Here is a 15397-nt window from a genome sequence, read left to right as displayed (position 1 = left end):
TCTTGCAACCTTTTACCAGGAGAGTTGATCTTCAGCAAATTAGATAATTTAGCAAATGGCCAAATTCTAGTTCCCAAACAACCAATAAATTGCTTTGCATATTCCGATTACTATTACCCCAGACAGAGCTCTGCCTAGGTCACTGTGAAATGATTAGTAACTTCAAAGACACCACTCTCTAAAGGACCCAGCTCTACCTGCTTCTCAACTCTAGCCTTGTACTTAAATTCAGTTACACAGAAGCCAGCTGTTACAAACCATTTATTAAGGCAAAGGTAAGTTATTCTTTTGAACCTTTTCTCTTTCCCCACTTTCTTCTTCCTTAAGTTGGCCTTCCTGTTCCACACTGGTGATCTGAAATATGATCATTTTACATACTACTTTTCAAAGATAATCCCAATTTTCACTAGGTTAGAATACAAAGTCTTCTATAGACCATGAAAATTGACCAATGAGCAGTAATAATATTCTATAAGCTCTTAAAACTGAAAAAGGGCAATTTTCATATTCCAAAATTCAAAATATCTTCCACTATAGTCATATCATTGATAAATTATGGGTTTCCCATAATGTGCCTATAAATCACAGAAACAAGAAGTTAAAAAAAACAGAAAGAATATATTCATTTATCTAAAATCCTACTTCAAATTTTTCATTTCCAATGAAAATAAACAGAGTTTAGGAAGTAATGTTATAAAATAAGCATATTTAGCCTTTTCTAATTTCTCTTGCTATCTTTTTCTCCTTTTCTGTATGGTTCCATCTCCAGTTTCTTTCACTGTTTTTGGTATAGTAGAAAGAGAACTGTATTTTAAATCAGAGGAGCTAGGTTTCAGGTTGACATCAGGTACATCACTTTACCTCTCTGGACCTCAGTTTTTCTATCTGTAATAGGAAGAGGTTATATCAGATGGTACCTTCTCACTATACATTCTGTGCCCTTTTGGTGACATTGTGATTAATTCTGGAGAACAAAACCCTTTACTTCTACCTACAAACTAGGTACTAGCACCTAAGGATGTTTTTCTAGGCAGATTCTTTTTAAGTATTTAAATAGAAATAACAATAACAGTAATAACAAAATAAACCTCAAATAATATACTTTGATTTTGCAAAGTGTTCTGTCTACAAACATCTTACAATATATACTTCCAAAATATATTTACCCTTCATAGTTTAGCTATTAGTCAAATCAAATATAATATATATCATAAGCTTCAGAGCTCTCCTACTGCACTAATATTCTTAATTCTTCTCCTTTCTATACCAACTTAGTTTTCCTTTATAAACCCACTTGGAAAGAGATCTGGACTAGAGAGTCCAAAGACCTGGGTACAATCCAGGCTCCAATACTTACTAGCTCAGACACTAGACTAGTTCTTTAATCTCCTGAGCCATAGTTTCTTCATAAGTCAAGGTAAATAATATTTGAACTGTCAACCTGTTAGGAATATGCAAGTTATTAGGATCATATGAGATACTGTAAAATACTTTGTAACCAATCACAAACCTAAGACACGTTTTCATCTTCATCTATATTTGAGATGAGGATGAAACTATATATATTCTATTTATATATCCTCCCACTCCTACGCTACCTGTTCTTGTCAACTCCATTCTTAGTTTTTTTTTTTTTTTTTTTTTTATTTCATCACACCTCTTCAGGCTTCATTTGGCTTTCCTAATCGGTCTCTACATATGATTAGCTAGTTCAATAATATGATTGCTACCACTGTAGAATCTTTCAAAAACTCCTCAATGATGACTAACCTCCAGAATTTGTATAACTTCCCAGGGTACCTAATATTGCTAAAGTCACAAAAATTTGCCAATTATAAAGTTACTATAAATTAATGTACTATAAACCTCTCATTTTAATATTAATAATATCAATGAATACCAATATGACTTGAGTTATAGAACACTAGAACCCAATGTCAGTTAATAAACGCTCACTCATTCATTCCTCATTTCCAAAGAAATAAAACTGAGTTTCTACTGGGCTTATACCCCAAAGAGATACTAAAGAAGGGAAAGGGACCTGTATGTGCCAAAATGTTTGTGGAAGCCCTGTTTGTTGTGGCTAGAGGCTGGAAAATGAATGGATGCCCATCCATTGGAGAATGGCTGAGTAAATTGTGATATATGAATGTTATAGAATATTAGTGTTCTGTAAGAAATGACCAGCAGGATGAATAGAGAGGATTGGCGAGACTTACATGAACTGATGCTGAGTGAAATGAGCAGAACCAGGAGATCATTATATATCTCAACAATGATACTGTATGAAGATGCATTCTGATGGAAGTGGATTTCTTTGACAAAGAGATCTAACTCAGTTTCAATTGATCAAGGATGGACAGAAGCAGCTACACCCAAAGAAAGATCACTGGGAAATGAATGTAAACTGTTTGCATTTTTGTCTTTCTTCCCAGGTTATTTTTACTTTCTGGATCCAATTCTTCCTATGCAACAAGTGAACTGTTTGGTTCGGCACACATATATTGTATCTAGGATATACTCCGACATATTACACTTGTATAGGACTGCTTGCCATCTGGGGGAGGGGGTGAAGAGAGGGAGGGGAGAAGTCGGAACAGAAGTGAGTGCAAGGGATAATGTTGTTTAAAAAAAAAAAACTACCCAGTCATGGGCTCTGTCAATAAGTTATTAAAAAAAAAAAAAAAAAAGAAAGAAAGAAAAGAAAGAAATGAAACTGAAAATCACCTAGGCAATGGAAAGGAGGTCAAGATGGGTATGAATTAAGTGTAAAACATCACAAATAAGGCATTATAAATGAGATTTTTTAAAAAAGATATCATGAGGGGGAAAAAGGACACTAAAAAAGATGGGCTAGTCACTATTTATATAGAAAGAAAGAAAAGTAACATTTAGACAATAAATAGAATTGACCTGTAGGCTCTTGATGCCAAAGAACTAAATCTAGAGATATACCAGGTAGACATCAAACTTATAGGAAGACATGGACAAAAAATAGAAATATGTATCATTGAAGGGAATATCCAAAAAAATGAAAATTAAAGATAAACTTGATTAGTCTAGTATTATAACTTCTCCCCAAAACTTCATAATTGCCAATTTCCCATTCATTACCTAATCTGATTTTCAGTGAGGTAGGTAAAGTATTATTTTACTGAAGGTTTTGTGGTTGCCCCAAATGAATACATACCACTAGTATGTAAGAACAGTCTTGAATTTAGGTCTTCTGGCTATAAATCTACATAACATTTCACTGTAAAGATTCATAACTGGCCTCTCATTGCTATTCTTGATGTTCTACAAACCTTTTATTCATCTCATAAACTCTGTTATTATCATCATCACAAGGCCTATTTCTAAACATTTTCAAGCACAAAACTAAGTAAGCCCCACTCAGTCACAGCATATTGAAGTCATTAAAAATTTATTATTCGCTTTTTGCAAAGCACTGCCCTATCCCTGGAAAAGACAAAAAATTTGGATAAGACAAGACCCTAGCCCTCAAGTCGCATAAAGGCAATTACTGTTTCTATTTTACTAGCGACAGACATCATTTCTAAGTTCTCGACACATTCTTTTCCTGCACCTCAAAATCTTTCAATCACTTCTTTTTCTTTCCACCTAACTCTTAAGTATCTTTTCTAGGTAAATGAAAATAGAGAGATTTAAGTATTTAATGGAAGGAAAACAAAATAATTGTGATATATGAGAATTGGATGGGGGTTTAGTTTTCACAGTTATGAAAAATGAATTAGAGAAATAGAGTAATAAAACTTTAAACTCAAAAAATAAATTGAATCCTAAGAAATGGAGGTTAGGACATGGACCGAGAAAATAAAAAAATGTAAGAGATTTAGATTAAGAAATATTTATGAAATATAATAATAGGTGGATAACCACTTACACATGGTGGGGCAGAGGCAGATAATTTTGTGATCAGAGGAGGAGACTTAGACTCACAAGGGGGAATTAGAATCGTACTTAGTCAAAAGGGATTCACAGGAAGGATTAAACTACTTCCAAATAAGATGAATGCCAAGGAATTACAAAGATGTAATCAGAGGAGGAGATTTACACTCACACTCCTGATAAGTTGTGATTTCTAGTACTCAGCCAACCGGGCATCAAGGGAGACTTATATTTCTGATATAGAAAAAAGGACAAGTATTGATTCCAAGCAGTCCTATTCTATAGGATACCCACATCTGCAACTGTGTAATTAAAGACTTAATTTCACCACTCCCAAGTCCAATGGTGTTATTTCTCACAAAACTCAATGTAGGAATTAGATTTCCCCAATAAAGAGAAATATTAAACATAAGATCATAGAGGATGAGCAGGAAGGGGACATCAGTAACTCTCTAGTCCAACTCCATCATTTCACAGCTAAAGAAGTTTAAGTAAAAAACAAACAAATAAAATAAAATAATATTAAATAACTCGTCCAGGTAACAAATGTAGCAAGTATATGAGATAAGATTTAAATCCAAGTCCCTTTGATCCACAGTTGTACTCTTTTTATTATACTATATGTGATGAAAACAAAACCGAAAAAGGCAACACAATGCAATATATGATGAAGTCGAAGTCAGAAGACCTTAATTCAATTTCTGTGTGACTTACCTAACCTTTGTGACCCTGACAATTCATTTTTATCTCTTTCAGAATCAATTTTCTCATATACACTAAGATCCTCTCCAATCTGAGATCAATGATTTCAATCATTTACTGCCTACAAGATATACATTTGAAACAAAGGAGAGAGAGAGAGAGAGAGAGAGAGAGAGAGAGAGAGAGAGAGAGAGAGAGAGAACAAAATCACACTACATGCAACCTTAAAAATGCAAGAATTGCAATCATGATCTCAGATAGTCCAAGTTTCTAACAAAGTCAAGAGAGACAAATAGGAAAACTATTATGCTTAAAGGCTCTATAGACCAAAAAAAAATAATTATCAAATGCATATACACTAATTACATAGTGTCAAGTACAGTATAGCTAAAAAAGCAGTGGCTTTGTAATAGAAGGACATGACTTCAAAGACTGACTCATGCCTACCCTACTACCTAAATTACTGTGGGCAAGTTGTTTAACCTCTAGCACTTTAATTTCTTTATATGTAAAATAAAGAGGGGTGGAAGGTAGGTAGGCTAAAGGGTGGACTAAATAAATTCTGATGTCACTTCCAGCACTAGATCTATGATGCTATTCAGCTCTTAAAAAACTAAAAGAACTGCCACCCCCCCCCCACAAAAAAAGAAAAAAGCTGAGTAATTCCAATAGAAAGATAAGCAAGAAGAAAAATATGAAATGAAATGAATTGTTGGAAAAACTACATTTGATTGACTGAAAATTATTTCTAAATGTTAGTGTTAAAGAGTAAACATATTCTTAGCATCCCATAACACCTTTACAAAAAGAAATCACACAAAAAATCATTAAAGAATATTTATAAGGTAGATTAAATAAACATATCTGTTACAGACCATAATGCAAAATAATTAAGTTCATAAAAGGTAGAGAGATCTGAAAAGAGACTAAGTGTCAATATACTGAATAATTGACTGGCCAAAGAAGAAACCACAGAAAAAATAATTATGCTAATGACCCAATAGCATACCAAAATTTATTGGATGCAGTTAAAATTTTCTCAAGAATTAAATCTTTATTTCTTGAAAATTATGTTGATAAATACTGAGGGTCAATATATTAAATATGTAACTAATAAGATTAGAAAAACACATTAGCAGCTCCAAAAAACAACAAATACTGAAAATTAGAGAATTATATGAACTAACAAATTTAAACTAAATAATTGATTTTTTTAAAGGTTTTAGTTTTAAGACAAACAGAAATCGACATGCCATTAATCAACCTAGTAAGAAAAAGTAAAATACCAAATAAAAAATAATTATGGTAAATTCAGAAAGGAAATAAAATGAATTTTCTGAAACTATGCAATCACAGACAATCGAAACCAAAAACAAAGATAATTGATGAGTATTACTAAAAAAATTACCTAAAGTAGAAAAACAAGAAATAGATATCCTAATCCAATCTTATAAAAATAAATTGAACAAGCTGTGACTGAATTACAAGAGTGAGGTAAGAGGAAAAACCCTGAGCCAAATGGATTTAGAATGGATTTATATCAAACACTCAAATAGCAATTTTATATATATACATATATATAATATATATATATATTACAATTTATTTTCAAAAGTAGAGACAAAAAGCAAACTCCTTCTAAGAGACAAATATAGTCCTGTATCTAAACTAGGGAGAAACAAAACAGAGAACAAGAAAGAAAAAAAACTCACTAAATAGTGACAATAGATAAAAATGTATAAATAAAATATAAACCTACAGTAATATATCTATAAATAATTCATTGCACCTAAGAGGCATACCAGGAATGTAGATAGCTCAAAAATTAGGAAAAGAATTAGTATAACTAATCATATAAATATAAGGAAAAAAAGGTCAAAAGATGAAAAAGTATGACAAAATAAAGCATTAATTTCCTCACTCAATCATTCATTCTACAGCATTTATCAAGTCTGTGTTTATACTAACCATGGTGAAAGGAGCTGCAAATGCAATGACAAAAATTAAATGATCCCTGTATTGAAGAAATTTTTTTCCACTCAAAGAAAACAATCTGTAGATAGAAAATTAAATATAAAATAGCTACAAAGTATTTTGTTACAAATCCTAAGATTCATTGCCAAAGGAGAGTCATTTTCAATACAGTCAAAAGAATGTGTTTCTAACTAATAACTAATATTTTTTTGCAATGGAAAAACCCTAACCCTAAAAAATTCTCCTTGTATGAACACAGATTACTTTGTTCTGTTCACACTAATAACACAGTTCTAAAAATGCTAACTACAAATCAATATGACAATAAATTAAGTTAATAATAGTTAACATTTATCTAGCATACACTGTGCTGAGGACTTAGCAATTATTATATAATTATAATTGATCCTCACAAAAATTCTGGGACATATAGATACCAATTATTATTCCCATTTTACAGATGAGGAAACTTTAGCAAACAGAGTATTAAATGATTTGCCCTGCATAACAAAGCTGTTAGTTGTCTTAAGGTTGGCCCTGAACTCTCCCAGATTCCAGGCCCTGCATTCATTCTATCCATTATCATTTAGCTACCTAAGTAAATTGCAAGGTTTGGCTTGAATAAAGATAAAGAGTAATTTGTTATCCACCTGTAACACAGGATAAATTAGTCATTTCCATTAGCAACAGTCCCATATCTGTCCCCTTTTTTGTAGCTAAGCTTGAAAAGTAACATGTACAATAATGCTCTCTACTTCCTTTGCTCACACTCCCCTAACTTTTACAGCCAGCCTCAAGCCTCATCATTCCACCAAAACTACTCTCCAAAGGTACTAACAATCTAATCTGCCAAATCTAATGGCCTTTTCTCAATCTTTTTTCTTCTTAATCTCTTTGTAGCCTCTGACACTGTTAAGCATTCTCTTCTTGAATATCTTCATTTTAGGTTTCTAAGAACACTCTTCTAGTTCTCTTCCTATCTCTCTGAATATTCCTTCGCAGTCTACTTTGCTACATCTTCAACTAAGTTATGCACACTCACCTGAGAATCTTCAGTGGTCTGTCCTGAACACTACTTTCTCTCTATAAACTTTTTCACCGATCTCATCAGCTCCCATGGATTCAATTGTCATTTGTAGCTGATCAATCTCTCAAACCTCTCTACTAATCTTCAGTATCACATCTCCAACTGCCTATTGAACATCTCAAGCTGAAAGTTTAGCCCTCACCATGTCAAAACTGACCTCATCTTCTCACTCCAAAGACACCCTTCCTCCTAACTTCCCTAATACTATGTACCACTATATATGCACATATGTACCACTATCCTTTACATATAGATCTAGAATGCTCTCCCTCTTCATTCTCTACCTCCTGGCTTCTTTTATGTCCCACCCTAAAATCCTACCTTCCACAGGAAGCCCTTTTCTGATCCCTCTTCATTCTAGTGCCTTCTAGAGGTTGATTATTTACAATATATCTCACTTAAAGTTTGTGCTTGGTTGGTTGCATGTTTTCTCCTCAAGCAGACTATGGCTTGTTCTTTTTTCCTTTCTGTGTATCCTCAGTGTTACCAGTGTCTGGCAGCATGTCTGATTCTTCATGACCCAGTGGATCATGTCATACTATGCATGACTCTTTCCTAGGAAGATACTGGACTAGTTTGTCATTTCCTTCTCCGGTGAACAGACATTACGAGACCTGTACAGGGTTATACAGCTAGTAAGTGGGAAGTAAAATTTGAACTAAGCTCTTCCTGACTTCAGGCTCAGCGTTCTATCCTATGCACTAAACACACAGAAGGCTCTTAATAAATGTTTATTGAAGACTAAAAGGCCAAACAGAGGTGTTTATATTTTATCCCAAAGGCAATAGTGAGCCGAGGTTTTGTTTTGTTTTGTTTTGTTTTGTTTTTTGAGCAGATGAGTGATATGACCAGACTTACACTTTAATATCAATTTGACAGTCATGTGGTAGAGAAAGTATAAGACTACTACAATAGTCCAGGTGAGGTGTGGTGAGGGACTGGTGATATAAGGGGAAAGATAAGAGATGCTGAGAACATGGAATGAGGAAAACTTGGCAACTAATTGGATATGGAGAATAAAAGAGAACAAATATTGGTGAAAGTAAAGAAATACTGAAGAATGAATACTTGTTGATTCATTTTTTTTCCCTTGTTCCTTGGTTCTCACACCCAATTTGTTCTTAAGTTATATAGATTCCTAATTCATAAGTTTTCTTGTATTCATCTCCCACTTCCTCTCTCTGCTGTCATCACATTACTTTGGCCTTTGTTACCTAAAACTAATTTTATGGCTGAATAGGAATTCAAATATGATTTTGTCTGTTCTCATTTTATGTGAGATAATTGAGATCCTGAGAGATTAAATGATTCACCAAAAATCAAGTATCCAAAAAAAGAACCCTGGGTTCTTAATTTCCAAGTAAATACTTTTTCTAAGATATTGTATTCCAAACTCTTCTTTGGACTCCTAAAAACATTCTAGGACTGTCGAGCATTAAGTCACAGAGACTCATCTTCTTGAATTCAAATCTGGCCCCAGACCTTTATCAGCTGTGTGAATCTGGGCAAGTCACTTACTTCAAACTCTTTATTTGAGTCTCCTAATCTGTAAAATGAATTGGAGAAAGAAAGAGCAAAACACTCCAGCATCTTTGCCAAGAAACCTCCAAATGAGGTCACAAAGAATTGGGACATGATTCAAATGACTGAACAATATAGTGAGGGGACTGGAAATTACTACTAAAATACTGTGTTCAATTAGAAGGACTGGTGAAAGAGGAGATTCTTTGTCTCAATTGCTACCTAGCTTTATTTCCAAATGTTATTCCTATCTTATTCCTCAGTCAAACTGAGACCTGCTGAAGACCTTAGCTTAAAAAGGTCAAGGATTCCCACTACATCCAACTGTATGTCACAGCATCACCTCCCTTATGTCACTTCTTCTTTGAGAAGAAGGACAAACAACAACAATCTTAAGCAGCACATTAAGTAGCTAGAGCAATGAAGAAGCCATTACAAAACAAAAATTGGTTGAACACACTAGGTATACTTTCCCAAGACTAAGTGAAAAATGTGATCACTTACTTCAAGAATAGATAGCTATGTCATATGGAATAAGATAGACTTGTTTTGCTTAACCTGAGAGGTCAAAATTAGAATAATGAATGGAAGTTGCAAAGATGCAAATTTCAGGTGGATAAAATGAAAATTTTTCTGACAATAAGAAATGTACAAAAATGTAGAATGAGCTGTCTTAGGAGGGACAAGTTTTACCAACACTAAAGGTCTACAAGAAGAGACTGGATGAGTACTAATTATATAAGTGATTCTTATTATATGTTAATCTCTTATGTATCTCAGAGTTGGAAGAAAATTAAGACAACTTTATAACTGATCCAATGATTGTATAGTCTCTCTCCTGACAACAAATAAAACTGCCAAACTTATTTATATTAAATCTGCTCTGATATATGTTTCCTACTTTTAAAGTTCCAGGGTTTTCCAATGCCTATCAAATAAAAATTCCCTAATCTGACTTTTACATTTTTCCATGCTTCAGCCCGACTCACCTTTCCAGTATTATTTTTCGCAAACCACACACTAAACATCTTAAACTCCAGTTCAACTGCACTACTGGACAGTTCTCAAACATGTTTCCTGGCTACCTTCATTACTGCCATTTTCTGTACCCTGCTTATTCTATCTGTCAAAATCCTACCCATCTTTCAACACCTAGATCAAATGCCACCATCTGCATTTTCTCTTATCTACCCAGTGGAAGTGCTCTTCTCACTCTGTTATCCATTAGCACTTTTTCTCCCTTTTGCACAGCACTTATCACTTTACCATGTGTTATACTTACCTGTATATACATTTTATATTCCATCTCCTACCCTTTATAGAATATATAAAGTTCACTGAGGGCGGGTTGTTTTTTTGTTGCTGTTGTTATTTTTATCCCCAGTGTCTATCAGTGACTTGAATATAGCAGGCACTTAATAAACATCTGTAAAATTGAATTCTGTTGTTTTATAGTTCTTCAGTACTATCTGAGCCCCCTTCCTACATTGTAAAGTCTTTAAGAGGCACAGATAGTTATATTCACCTATGTTATTCCCCAAAGTACTAAGTACAGTGTACTGTACATATATTAATGAACATCATAAAGCTGATACCCCGATGCCTCAAATTAAGCTCCATTTTTGTTAAATCCTCCTTTTTCTTGCCTCTAATTTCCCTAGGAATCCTATACTAAATTATTTCAATCTCTTTCTTCAGAGGTTATATACAACTATTCTCCATATGTGTCTTTTCCAAGAATATTATGTCTAGCTGTTCAGGAACTAACAATAAACATATTCTTACTGTTATTTCCAAATAATACTGGTTTTTAGTGGACCAAATTTCACATAGCTATTGTTAAAACTCTTAAGGTATAAAATTATTTCATAATTTACTGTAAATATACATTTAAGATAAAAGGAAATATGAAATACTGGAATGAATCATGTTTGATACAAATATTTGGGCATTATAAAGACTTGTAGGTTGACATTTTTGTTTTGAAAAAGTTCTACCATTTTTCATCTTAAAATCTGGAAGTAAAATAAGGTCTAATTTATTTTGTAAAAGCTCAGCTTAGTTTAAAAAGTTTTATTTACCTACCTCATCAACAAATATTGTCTACCCTTTGCAAGACATCATGGGAAATATGGCAAAATTTCTGCTCTTCAGGGTGGCATTTGATGAGGATGTCATTTTCTGAGGATATATGTTTAGATAATGGCAAACATAGCAATATATTTGACAGTATGATCTAAAGGAAGGAGCCCTTGATTTAGAATATAAAACTACCACTAAAGACTGGATGGTTCCAGAGGAAAAAGTGAGGCTGGTGACCTTGCACAGCCCTCCTTCACACAAATTCAGTTCACTTACATGTCCTAGTATGTCATGGTCCTGTCCTGATGTCATGGTTATCTTTGAGAAATGAAGGACAAACAAGACAGACACTTACCAATATGTCTGTGGGCAACTAAATTCACTCCTTTGGCCTCAGATTTGCTGAGAAGATCTACTTAAGGTCCTTTCCACTCCCTAACATTCTGTAATGCTTTGACTCCTCCAATCCCAAGGTTTGGATAACCACCATCTTTACACCTTTGCACAAGCCTTCCCTTCCCTCTACCTCTAATATACTATCACCTAGCAATTAGGATTCCCTACCTTCCTACAAAACTCAGAGAAGGCTTATTCTGATTTGTCTCCTGAAGTTATTGTCCGTCCCCCCCCCAAATTATTCTGTATCTACCCAATATATTGGGCATTTACTTTTCACACTGTTTTTGCCCAACTGAAAAGATCTCTGAGTACAGGAATTGTATTATTTTTTGTCTTTGTATCTTCAAAATCCTATATAGTCTTTAGCACACAGAAAGCTCTTAAAATCTGTCAAATGAAGTAATTTATTTAAAAGTGCCATGTGAGTGTTATTGACAATGTGCAACTGGAACAGATGATTTTTGGTTCAGATGATGAAAATTTTCTGAAAGAAAGAGGATTTGAATTGTGTTGAGGATTAGTTTAGACTATAAAGGTAGAAATAGTGTGAGGTATATTTTAAATACCGTAGCCCAATTTGGTTGAAAATGGAAAATAATACTTGAAAGGTAGGAGGGGCCAGGTAAGCTGGATAGTTGAGTAATGCATATACTATAAGGATAAGTAAAATGTACATCAAATATATATCCCCTTAAGTAAACCAATGCCTGAGTCCTCCTTGAATCACCAAGTATTTTGTAAATATTACTTTATGCAATAAAGTTTATTTGTGATGGAGGATTGGGTAGAAGGGAAAAGCCTAAGCATGGGAAATGAAGGAGTCTTGCTCAAAACTTATAAACCAAGCCATAGATAACTGGGTATAACATTAAAAAAATAATAACTCTACATTCAAATTGATACAAAATTGAAAATTTGCAATTATTTTGCTGTAGCTAGCCCTTACACAATGGTTTCAACAATGATCAAGTGTGTCAAGCAAAGAACTACAAACCCTCAATTATTCACGTGGTTTTTTACTACTTGTAGATTGTATCCAACATAGTTATATATGATACAAACATAACTGAATCATTTCAAAAAGCCTTAATCCAAATGATTATATCACTACAGAATTTAGGGTTCTTCCTTATGTCACACAGTCATCAAGAACATGAATAAACAACATATGTTAAATATGAGGACTCACACTTCCTTGTTGAGAAACTATTTCATTTATCCAGGGATGCCAAGGGTCATTTATAAACACATATATCTACACAAATAGAGAACAAGAATAAAATCTAAATCCTAACAAAACCCAGTCCTAACATAAAGGCTGGATGGCAGGAACAGCAATCTAATTCTGTACTTATTATACAATAAGCAGTTCTTTTCACATACAAAATTCAGGACCTCAAAAGATTCTACCAAAAGATGATCTTCACCATCACTGAACTGAGGGTAGGTGGAAAACATATTACTGATGATGAAACTGGGGCACAGGTAAAGTAGTTTATCCCACTTATAGATGTGGCCTAGACAAAAATAAAACTCAAATTCCCTGCCAGTTCTAAACACTGTGCCAAGTCTTTTCTTATTGGAGACGTGAATGCTAATTGAAGGACACAAGATTCCCCCCCTCCCCAATAACACCAAATTCAAACACAAAGTAATTTAATTCTATAAAAGGTGACAATGACTAATCAATTTACCACCATCTCTTGGACAGTGTGGATTCAGGGAATCATCAATATTGCCAAAATTTACCTGAAAGGACTATTTCAAGGGCATTAGATTTCCATGTACTACCTGATTCTTAGCTTTTTTAAGATTATTGGGAAAGCGATCAACTTTTTTTGGGGGGGGGAGGGGGAGAAGGAGGAGAAGAGGGAGGCAGTTTGCTCAAGTACCTTCTCCAAAGAAACAATCATAAAACACTTTCATTCAGACCCAGTCTCCAAACATCACTCACTATATTCCGCAACCTTCATTTAACAGCCACAAAAGAACTATCTTGTCAAAACTGATGAGACTCTAAGTGGCCCTAACATTGTATCAAAGCAAGTGATCCTTGAGTTTACATCTACCCGAGAACCTGCAAGACTTATTAGATTGAAGCTACAGGGGAAACAATAATAAATTTGCTTGCAAGCCCTCCTTCCCACTTTATGAAAGGAGCTAAGGTCGCCTCTGCCTGCATCCTCCTCCCATCCCCAAGTGTCTGGACAGACTTCCCCCGCGCCTTCAGCACTTGGGCGCTCAAAGCGGCCTCGCGCGGGGGGCACCGAAGGAGGGAGGAGGCGGCCCCAGGTCCGGCCCGTGGGTTTGATTTGCTGGTTTTTGCTCGTCCCCGACCCGGGAAAGCCCAAACCTCGCTAGCTCAGGCCCTGGGGCCGCCCGACGGCTCACCGGGTTCGCAGGGCCTGCCAGGCGGCGTCGATGTCCGCGTAGAGGTTCTTCTCCGAGGGCTTGCCCGAGCTGACGCCGTAGCCCGAGTAGTCGTAGGAGAAGATGTTGCAGTTGATGCGGGAGCCGAGGCCGATGTAGAAGCTGCACATCTGGCCCAGGTCCACGGCGTTGCCGTGCGAGAAGAGCAGCGTGTAGCGACTGCTGGGCGCGCAGCGGACGAACATGCAGCCCAGCCGGTTGTCGCGGGCTGTGCGGGAGAAGAAGACCTCGACGGCGTCCAGCTCGCGCTGGGAGTACTGCCAGTCCGCCCTCTCGCTCAGGTGCAGGCTGCACGCCCCGGGCGCTGCGGCGGCCGCCGCCGCCGCCGCCTCCTCGGGCGGCTGCTGCTGCGGCTGCGGCTGCGGCTGCTGCGGCGGCGGCGGCGCCGCAGCCTGAGCCGGGGGCTGCTCCCCGCGCTGCTCCGGGGCCAGCACGGTGTAGGTGGGCTCGGGCGGCAGGAAGGCGAGCTTGGCTGCGATGCGGCTGGGGCAGGGCGGGCAGCAGAAGAGCCAGCACAACTCGCCGAGGGAAAAGCCGTTCATCCTGGGGCCTGGTTCGGGCATTGGGACGGACGGCCGCCCGCCAGCCCGCTCGGCGGAGGGGGAGGGGGCGGAGGACAGGGGTGGCTGGAACCCGGGGGAGGAGGGCGGAGGCGGGGCCCGCCCGCCAGCTCAGCCCGGGCCGGCCCGACCTGCCGCGGCGCGGCGCCGGAGGGAGGTCACCAGCAGCGGCCCCGCGGCGGACGCATGGCGCTGGCGCCTCAGGCCCGGGAGCGGGAGCCGGAGCCACCGCGGCAGCAGCACACAAAGCGGGCGGAGGCGGCGGCAGCGGCCATGGCCGGCTCGTCTTCACGCCCCCCTGCACACACACACTTACTCACACTCACACACATACATGCATACACACACACCCCCTTCCCACTTCCGGGTTAGGATGCGGCCGCTACAACATCCCCCAGGAGCCCCGCTGCCAGCCTCCTCAAGCCGGCCGAGAGGCGCTGCGGCGGCGGCGGCGGCGGCCCCGGCCCGGGGCGGGGCGGGGCCCGGCGTCTCGTGGCGGGGCCGCGGAGGGACCGCAGCCTCGCCCCGCAGGAGCCTGCGCGCTGCCCAAGGCATCCTGGGGGATCCGAGCGCGCGCCCTCGCCGACCGCGTGGAGGTGGGCCCCGAGCTGCTGCTGCTCGTCCTCCTCCCGCCGGGAGCCCTGCGCGCCCGGCTGCCCCGGCTGCCCCGCACGGCGGCTTGCCAGCGGCCGAGGCCGGGAGAGAGGGAGCCTGGCAGTGAGGGTGTGAGGGA

General features: G+C 37.9%; 1 protein-coding gene across 1 annotated transcript in view; it reads right to left on the bottom strand.

Moving 5' to 3' along the window:
* The window catches only part of ABHD17C (abhydrolase domain containing 17C), an 82639-nt gene extending 67886 nt beyond the window's left edge, over positions 1 to 14753 (bottom strand). Inside the window, exon 1 of the mRNA XM_012542024.2 lies at positions 14066 to 14753. Coding sequence (XP_012397478.2) covers positions 14066 to 14667 — 602 coding nt within the window. The 5' untranslated portion in view covers positions 14668 to 14753. The remainder of the gene's footprint in view (positions 1 to 14065) is intronic.
* Between the last annotated feature and the right edge of the window lie 644 nt (positions 14754 to 15397).

The sequence above is a fragment of the Sarcophilus harrisii genome, chromosome 2 (genome assembly GCF_902635505.1).
Source record: "Sarcophilus harrisii chromosome 2, mSarHar1.11, whole genome shotgun sequence".
Lineage (NCBI taxonomy): Eukaryota > Metazoa > Chordata > Mammalia > Dasyuromorphia > Dasyuridae > Sarcophilus > Sarcophilus harrisii.
This window is presented reverse-complemented; position numbering and strand designations above follow the sequence as displayed.